Below are 9,498 nucleotides of genomic sequence, written 5' to 3'. Positions count from 1 at the left end.
TTGTATTATAATCCCCTGCAAGACAACAATAATAAGCAAACACTGATTATATGAGGCTCCAATTTTCTGCACAAGGACAAATATATCCAGATAAGTCTGTCTTTGTTTCATGTGGCTGAATATCCACAGAGAGCTGCATTAGCATTCTCATAAGACAATTGTGAGAAGAAGAAAAAAAAGGAACCCCTGCTTGAATTGAGACTCTCTAAAAATCCTGCTAGCTGTTTTTAGTAACATATCCACAAAATCATGAAAATGTTAATCAGGAACCTGTTTGATACCAAATAAATTATCACTTAGATCTCCTTTCCAATCTTGGGGACTTATATTTTGCTTCTACCACTGTATCCAATAAAGCTGTGTAAAAGGAGCAGCAGGTTCATACTGGCCACAGCTGTTTTTAACTTTTATTACTCTTGCATTCATCCTAATTACAAAATATGGGTGAGTTAAGAATCCTCAGCTTGCAATCAAACTGCAAAATGCAGCCAATAGAACACTGGCAATTATAACCATAATTTTTAAGTTCTTTTCAATATTAGAGCATAACCATAAATTTTGGAAAGCAAACCCCAACTAGAAGCAATCCATTGTCTTTAAAATTAATACCAAAAGGATTACTTTCATGTTATAAAGTTTGGCTAACAATTCTTATATATGAATGCATGACATTTCAACTTTTAATACTTCTTTGAAGAGACATTGTTTTAAATCTTATCTCTTATGAGTCTAGTTTCTTGGATAAGAGTTACATAAAATATTATCCCGATTTAGAAGTATCTTAAGAGGCCTGATTTCCTGGGCTGATTCATGCCACATGTTGTTTAAAATGACTACAACCCTGAGTTACCAGTTTTAAGCTAACTTTCTTGTTACCAGTGTTACACTTTTTAAATCATACCCAATAACTTATAAGCCAATACTCTATGACCAAGACATGCAGAGTATATTTATACCATTAAGACCAATCAGAAAACAAATGAAGCAGCTTCTTGAATCTTATACATTTGTACCAATCAAAGAATTTTTACTTTTCTTGGAATAATTTCAAGAGAAAAAGCACATTGTCATATGCTGAACCAAGTAATCATAATTGCAGAGATTTTTTCTCGGGAAAAAAACCTATCAGCTTCTTTGCGTTAGAACTAAGAAGCTGCTGGCCCCTCTAAAAAACAGCTTTCCAGCAGGCCTTCTCCTGCTGCACTTGACTCCTGGCTAAGGGTGCAGGGCAACTTAAATCAGCCACCACTGTGCAAACTGAAACTGAATCAAGAGATGGAGATCCAGCAGATAAAGTTTAAACCATTTTTTTCCTCCCAACGCAAAACATAGAACAACAGTCACGTATTCGGGAGGCGAGGCAGGCAGATTTCTAAGTTCAAGGCCAGTCTGGTCTACAAAGTGAGTTCCAGGACAGCCAGGACTATACAAGAAAACCCTGTCTTGAAAAAACAAAAAAAAAAAACAAAAGAACAGCAGTCATTCAGACAACGAAACAGAAGCAGTCATGAGTTGACATGTGGACAGATGGTTGCAAGAAACACAGAAAACACAGAGAGGATAGAAAACTTGGTGTAACCAGAACTAAGGATGTCTCCTGTAGGACATCTCCTGATGTCCTTCTGTCCCTGGGAGAGTTCTAAAATCCATTTTCCTTCTCTCTCTCTCTCTCTCTCTCTCTCTCTCTCTCTCTCTCTCTCATGTCATTTGCATATCTAGCATTTCTCTTTTTTGTGTGTATAGTTTTTTCAACTTTTTATTTTATTTTATTTCATTATTTTTAGCCTACTCCTCTTCTCTGATGCAGTTCTTGACTGTGGACGAAGGCCTTTTTAGAATTTTCCAGACCCATTTTCAACTGTCAACCCCTAATCACTGTTGGGTCCAATCTTACTCAGTCTAGCCTGTATCCTTTTTGCACCCTTGCAATCAACAGCCTTCAAAAGATAAAACTTATAGCACTAACATTAATGCTGTATGTTACTTACCATGCAGGATACCATCTTCCGTTTTTTGTAGCGCCCCACCATGACAGTGTCCCTCAGTCGGTTTTTCCATATTCAGGTCTCTGAATCCAGTGCCACCTGTAGCCAACAGCAGACACAGGTTACTGGGTTCCTGAAAGGAAAACTGGGGATAGATGGGAAGGACAGCAAGAGAAATAACAAGCCAAGACAAAGTTCTCTAATTAAGGCTCAATCTTTAATGTATGGCACTAGATATATATGGGAAAACCCAAAGTCCCATCCCTTTGTTTCAGCTGAGTTCTGTTGCTTGTTTCATTTGGATTGAGTTGCAAAGTAGGCTCTTCAGCAGCTCTGAGGTTTGGCAGTTCTCAGTTGTCTGACAGATGATATAATTGTATTAAAGCAAGACAGGAGACTCCAGTATTGCAAACTTGTTCAGCCAGCTCAAGGCTGGGGGTTGGTGGGGATCACTCTGACACTGACACAGCAGGTGTTCCAGAACTGATGTTGAGCCAGGGTCAGGTGTATGCACTATCACTTTGGCTGCTAGAGAGACAACAGAATATTTCCTCTCTGGGACATGAATCAAATAAGCCTGTTTTTATTGATGTTCTTCTCGGCCCCAAATATACCCTGGCATCATATAAGTGGCTTGTATGTGTCCACAAGCTTTCTGAAAGAGTTATTTGTTCAGTTACTTGAGGGTGAAACAAAGATCAAAGTGGTTAAATCATATTCCTATTAGTTTCAGAAATGCTAGCTAGTCACAACTGGAATGTAAGTTGGTTTCACGTAAAGTCCTTAAACCCCTTACCCACACACTTTGTCTAGTCATTTCTTGACTACTTCAGGTTTTCAGTCACATAAACAGTCTACACATGCTAAGGAGTGTTAACATGCTTAGTGACAGGGAAGGTGCCTGAGTTGAAGCCGGGAGTGGGGGGAACTCATTGTTGCTTTCTGCTGTAGAAGCAACTTCTAGTTCATTACTAGAAAAACAATAGTCCATAGCCAGATGAGGTGCTACAACCCATAATCCCAGAGTTCAGGAAGCTGGAGCAGGAGGATAGTGAAAGATCTGAGACCATTCAGACCCTCAGTGTAAGCTCAAGTCCAGCTCAGCTCACATTAAAAAGCTGGTCATGGCTGCTTTTAACCCCAGAAGTGGGTAGATGGCTGAGACTGGAGGATTGCTGGGACTTAGTGGCCAGCCAGCCTATCTGAAATACACTAATTGCCAGATTCAGAGGGAGACCCTGTTTCAAGGGGATGAAGTAAAAAGACATAAAGGGAGACAACTGGTGTCCTGTGCTGACTTCTGCATATACCAGCAAAGGCACAAGCATGTGCACATGTGTGCAGACACCATAATCAACCAAAAAGAAGAATGTGGGAAGAGGAGAAGGAGGAAGTAGATGAGGATGGGGAGGAGGAGGAGGAGGAGGAGGAGGAGTAAGGGAGGAAGGAAAAATGTGATAATCCCCTAGAAGAGCATCCTCCAAATACTTGTAGACCTAGAGAGAGTCAGTTGTCATACCTCATTCATTCTCGGTCCACACCAACTCCTCCATATTTTAAAGAAACACATGTGTACTTTCTTTGCTACTACCTGCCAGTCTGACTTGTTTGGAACTCTCCAACACTGTTTATTCCTTGTTTGCCTGTTTAACCATTCCCCATTCATGGTAAAAATATCGTGACCTGTGTAGTAGAGTCAATAAGAACAAAGGCTCCTGAGTTAGAGAGTCTTGGAATAAATCTAAGTTCTCACGTTGATTGGCTAAATGACATTATACAGTTACATCATCTTTGTGAGTCTTAACTAATACTATGGTACGAAGAATAAAATAGTACATACCATATAAAGCTGAAGCAAAGTTGAAACAAAGCATATCACATACTTGCCTTCTTCTTGAAGTCTTTATTTCCTCACGTCAAACACTAGTTTATGTTTCTAGTTCCAGGGTAAATGAAATGTCGACTGATACAAAATGTGTTCCCTTTGTAAATGCATGTCTTTGGAAACATGATTTTTAGTATGATTTCTACTTGGACATCCATCAGCAAATATGACTTTGAACAATACTTGTATTTTTCATTAATGATGAGATTATGTCTTGTCAGTTGAAGTCCAATGTTCTCAAAAGTAAACAGTTGATGAAACCTGGCTACTGACACCACTTTGGATTCTGAGGTCAGTGCTGTCTGTACAAAGGTTGAAGCCTTTCAGGCAGCTATCCCCATAGCCTTGGAAGACTTTTCTTGATAATTTTTTAAATTAAGATTTACTATTTTATTTGCATGTGACTGAATGAGTTTGTATGCACCACATTTGTAGAGGAGGCCACAAGGGTCGAAAGTATGTGATTTCCTGTTCCTGATGTTAGAGTGTGTTTTGGGATGCCATGGGAGTGCTGGTAATTGAACCTGGGTTCTCAGTAAATACAAGTTTCAAAGAATCTGACTCCTTCTTCTGACCTCCGCTGCACCAGGCCTGGACATGGTACTCAGGTACACATGAAAAACCAGTGCTCATACACATGAAATATAAATGAATCTTTTGCAAAAATTGGGTAACTCAAGTTCTTCCATACTCATCTTAAAGCAAAGATTCTATGCATACTTGTCCTTCCAGTTCAGTCTGTACTCCCTCCAAAACTGGCTTTCTGATTCCAAACCAGATGGAAAGTTGCATCTGGTTCCAGTTGGCAGTTCTCTTGAACACCCACTGTTTTATTGGGAATATGTTTTGAGAAACATAAGATTACTAAATCAATCCATAGGTTATGAAATTGCCAAGTTTGCAAAGGGCAAGGAACAATTTTTCGCCTCTAATCAATAAATGAGAAAACATTCCACAAAGCCTGACAGAGGTAGAGGAGACCCATACGGGAAGAGGATAAAAAAAAAAAAAAAAAAAAAAAAAAAAACAACAACAACAACAAAAAAAAAAAAAAAAAAACCCCACTGAACCCAGAGAGTATATAAGAACAAGCAAAGGGGCTGGGGAGTGGAGTGTAGCCACGATCACAAGAAAGACGTGGTCCTGACAGACAGACAATCCTATTCCCTACCAAAATGAAGATGCTGCTGCTGCTGTGTGTGGGACTGACCCTAGTCTGTGTCCATGCAGAAGAAGCTAGTTCTACGGGAAGGAACTTTAATGTAGAAAAGGTATGATCACTGAATAGTAGCTTCTGACTCAGAATGTGCTTTGGGGAACTCTTGAAGCCAAGTAGGTCCTTTGAGGGGATGGGTATAGTGCCCCAATCTCTTAGACAAATGAATGGATCCAGACCTTGAAGTAAGACCAGCTATTCATTACTGACAATGTTGGGGGACCTCTAGTCTCACTGAGAGGAAGGGACAGTATGCTAAGTTTTGTGACAACTGGCATGAGTTCTACCCCTGTGTATGCTCAGGCCCTAACCCATAGGCTGGAGTTCAAGTGGACACATGTGCATGTGGTATCCCTGCTTCTTCTCCCTTAACCATTTGCTTATCTATTACAGATTAATGGGGAATGGCATACTATTATCCTGGCCTCTGACAAAAGAGAAAAGATAGAAGATAATGGCAACTTTAGACTTTTTCTGGAGCAAATCCATGTCTTGGAGAATTCCTTAGTTCTTAAATTCCATACTGTGTAAGTGAGATGCTCTTAGCTGAGAAAGAGGAAATGAAACCTGGTATGGTCTCACGCCTACAAACACTCGGGACTGGGGGAAGAGATGCCTCTCAGTATGTACATTTGTACACACATACTAAGTCTGTATCCTAAACCAGAACGCTCCATCTGACACTGAACCAAGATCTCATAACCAGGGATTTTTCAAAAGTCAGAGACAAGGGTTGGTGACAGGAATTAATTCACTAGGAGTTCCTTAAGGAAAGGTCAGAGACACTTCTGAAACCACATTATTGAGCCAGTATATCACAAGTTAAGATTATGTGATCATGAATCAAATTTTTCTTTCCAGTTGTTAGCCAAATAAATCCACCCCTTTGTACTTCCGTTTTCCTGCAGTAAAGGCGATAATAATAATTCTCCTCTGTGGTACTGGGAACCACATCAGGCAACATTACAGAGTGCTAATTTGAGGCAGATGGTGGAAATCTGGCTGATAATCTACACCGCTGGCTGAAGCCCGGCACTGGTGAAACTTGGAGGTAGTTGCAGTTGTAATAAGGATGAGAAGTGATTGTTGTTTTCTTTTTTTTTAAAATACTAGGCAAATTTGTGATTGCTAAAGCATGAAATATAAAGGAATTAATGTAAATAAAAGCCTTTTGCTAATTTTACAAAAACAGTCAAAAGTTAAATGGAATCAGAAACTGGAGATAGGTACAGAGTACAGGGTCCAGAATCCATCCAGATCAAAATCCCTTACGAACCAGCTCACTCTGTTTTACAGAAGAGATGAAGAGTGCTCGGAATTATCTATGGTTGCTGACAAAACAGAAAAGGCTGGTGAATATTCTGTGACGTGTGAGTACATAAAATCTATATATCTATCCACAAGATGATTAGTAAAACTTAATACCTTTAGTGTGTGTGTTTGTGTGTGTGTGTGTTGTTTTTGTTGTTGTTGTTGTTGTTGTTGTTATTGTTGTGTGTGTTTTGCTGCAGTTTGAACTCAGGAACTTGCACCTACTAGTAAAACTGGTGCCATCTTATAGCTAACACCCTGTGGCAGGAAAGTAGGATAAGTAGGGGGAGATGGAATCTATCTGATACTGCCTGGAGGCTAGTACTGGTGTTAATCGCTTAGGGTGTAGCAGTGGATGTTTGATACAGCAAACTTATAAAAGATAGAAACATATTGCTTGAAGCTGCTGAGGGAGGGAGGTAAGCCTAGAAAATGATGAGAGAGTGGTGCTGCTGTGGCTGACTGTTCACTAGTGGTGTGGACCTCTCAGAGTCCCTTTTCTTAGCAGTTACTTCTTGAAGTTCAGAAAACTAAAGACAGAAAGGCTCAGACACTTCACCCATCTCTTCCACGATATGTATTTTACTGATTTTATGTTGGGGTAAAACAAGAAAAGGGTATCCAAAATTTCCTGCAGAACAAAAAATTTCTGAGCTGTGTTCCATTTCTTCCACAGATGATGGATTCAATACATTTACTATACCTAAGACAGACTATGATAACTTTCTTATGGCTCATCTCATTAACGAAAAGGATGGGGAAACCTTCCAGCTGATGGGGCTCTATGGTAAAGTATTTTCACACAGAAACTGATCCTCGGATGGGAAAAGAACGAAGAACCTCTAGCTTTAATATGGTCTTCCCAGCTTGGGCCTACCTCTTTGTAACCTCCTGAAGATTGATGCTCTCCCCATCAACCCTTGAGCATAGTAATGGAAGCATTCTGAAATCTCTAAGTGTGACTGAAAGATGTTCTATGAATGCCAAATCCAGGATAGATCATACCAATGCCTGTCAATTGTGTTGGCAAAAAATATTCCCATCCTTATGGGGAAGTCCCTGTCCCCTCACTCAGGCTGTGGTCAATGCACACAATATAGCTGCTATACTCACTATTGCTCTTCTCACAGGCCGAGAACCAGATTTGAGTTCAGACATCAAGGAAAGGTTTGCACAACTATGTGAGAAGCATGGAATCCTTAGAGAAAATATCATTGACCTATCCAATGCCAGTAAGTCAGGATTCAGTTATTTTTCTCATCCTGAATATTTTATCATAGAGGAAACAAACCTAGTTGGCTACCAGTCATTTTTGAATGCTGGAGAGTCCTATCCTTATTCTTGGGGAAATAAAGTGGACCTGGTACCTGAACATGTTCTTGTTCTCACACTACAGATCGCTGCCTCCAGGCCCGAGAATGAAGAATGGCCTGAGCCTCCAGGTGGGCAATATCCAAAGAGAGCAAGGAGTGGGTTGGTGTTCATGGAGAGGCCCTTCCCAAAGTATTAATGTTGTGCACCCAAATTACATTAAAAAATAGTTCGATGAAGAATCTTCTAGGAAAGCTTGATAATTGGCTTTGAATTGTCTGGATTTGTGATCTAGTCCTACTTTGAGCTTGGAAGTAAAGTGACCCAAGACTTAGCCAAGAAAATAAGGATTTGAGTTTTACATAGTTGATGTATGGTTGTATAAAAATGGCTCAGCGATGGGTTCAATATCATTAACAGACAGAATGGCAGGTTGTGGTATAACTGTTCTTTAGTGTCTGTGGACCCCCCCCCCCCATCCCACTCGAGAATATAACATCTTAATCTGAACTCTGTACAACCTTGGCTTCTTACCTGGCAGTGGAGGTCCCTGATCACTACTTCTCAACCAGGTTGGAGAGCAAATTGCTATGGCCCTCCTTTCTCACATAGTACAAGATGTCACTCATATAATGTGTGAAGTCTTTAAAAGTAGCCAAGGCTTTTATCATTATTCTACAATTTACCTAACATTCTTCAGAGCTTCTTATGACAAAGGTTGTGGAAACAAGCCTCATATCTTCCATTACGGTCATTTATTCTGACTTTCATCCCTGTGTTCTGGCCAATAATTCCACTTAGATTGCAAGGGAAGATCCATTTCTTCATCCCCTTTGTTCTATATAATGGAATGTCTCACTGTCCCGAAGTCAATCCAAGAAGTGTTTAATGAGTTTCTATATTCTTTCTTCCTGGCTTACAGTGTTGAGTGGAGACTTCTCACCAGGACTCCACCATCATCCCTTCCTATCCATACAGCATCCCCAGTATAAATTCTGTGATCTGCATTCCATCCTGTCTCACTGAGAAGTCCAATTCCAGTCTATCCACATGTTACCTAGGATACCTCATCAAGAATCAAAGACTTCTTTAAATTTTTCTTTGATATACCCATGACAATTTTTCATGAATTTCTTCCTCTTCCTGTTCAATAAATGATTACCCTTGCACTTAAATATATGTCTCTATGTCCAGAAAAAATGTGGGGCTGATAGTGAGTGAATGAGGGGACCTCCTGGGTCCTGTAACCAAGATCCTTCCTTATGACCCCAAATGTAACCTGAGTTTCTGGATTTTGGCTCCCCTGCAGAAATCCCAAGCCCTGATGTGTACTGCCTGCTCTTTAGCTCTCCTGATTTAGTGATTTATGAGGACCTCGGGAGCATGACACTTGCTGTATGACTCCTACATCCATAGATCCTTAAAATCACATCTCATGATGCTGATAGAAGATTTTAAGAAAGATATTAATAACCCCCTTGAAAAAATACAGGAGAACAGATTTAAAAGGGAGAAGGTTTTAAAGAGAAAACACAAAAATCCATTAAAAAATTACAAGAAAACACAACCAAACAGGTGAAGGAATTGAACAAAACTATCCAGGATCTAAAAATGGAAGTAGAAACAATAAAGAAATCACAATGGGAGAAAACTTCAGAGATATAAATCCTAGGAAAGAGATCAGAAGTCATAGATTCAAGCATCACCAAAAGAATACAAGAAATAGAAGAGAGACTTTTATGTACAGAAGATACCATAGAAAACATTGACACAACAGTCAAAGAAAGTGC

At 39.8% G+C, this 9,498-nt stretch overlaps 1 protein-coding gene across 3 annotated transcripts; it reads left to right on the top strand.

Moving 5' to 3' along the window:
* Positions 1-4,934: 4,934 nt before the first annotated feature.
* Mup1 (major urinary protein 1) lies at positions 4,935-8,883 on the top strand. 3 transcript variants are annotated; one of them, NM_031188.2, is made up of 7 exons: positions 4,935-5,141; positions 5,480-5,613; positions 6,383-6,456; positions 7,074-7,184; positions 7,528-7,629; positions 7,794-7,839; positions 8,631-8,883. In NM_031188.2, exons 1-6 carry the CDS (start codon positions 5,046-5,048, stop codon positions 7,817-7,819), a joined length of 543 nt encoding a protein of 180 aa, NP_112465.2. In that variant the 5' UTR covers positions 4,935-5,045; the 3' UTR covers positions 7,820-7,839; positions 8,631-8,883. The 3 variants fall into 3 exon arrangements, with proteins under 3 accessions (NP_112465.2, NP_001156483.1, NP_001156482.1); NM_001163011.1 differs by having other exon boundaries at positions 7,753-7,839; NM_001163010.1 differs by lacking the exon at positions 8,631-8,883 and having other exon boundaries at positions 7,794-7,962.
* The last annotated feature ends 615 nt before the right edge of the window (positions 8,884-9,498 follow it).

Source organism: Mus musculus, chromosome 4 (genome assembly GCF_000001635.26).
Source record: "Mus musculus strain C57BL/6J chromosome 4, GRCm38.p6 C57BL/6J".
In the NCBI taxonomy this organism is placed as follows: domain Eukaryota; kingdom Metazoa; phylum Chordata; class Mammalia; order Rodentia; family Muridae; genus Mus; species Mus musculus.
The sequence above is the reverse complement of the archived record's forward strand: the minus strand, read 5'-3'. Positions and strand labels throughout refer to the sequence as shown.

Excerpts from the sequence above, each read along its gene's own strand:
- Mup1 (NM_001163011.1), top strand. The coding sequence starts at position 5,046 with ATGAAGATGCTGCTGCTGCTGTGTGTGGGACTGACCCTAGTCTGTGTC. Across the intron at positions 5,614-6,382 it reads GTTCTTAAATTCCATACTGT|AAGAGATGAAGAGTGCTCGG; the intron begins GTAAGTGAGATG and ends TCTGTTTTACAG. Across the intron at positions 6,457-7,073 it reads TGGTGAATATTCTGTGACGT|ATGATGGATTCAATACATTT; the intron begins GTGAGTACATAA and ends TTTCTTCCACAG.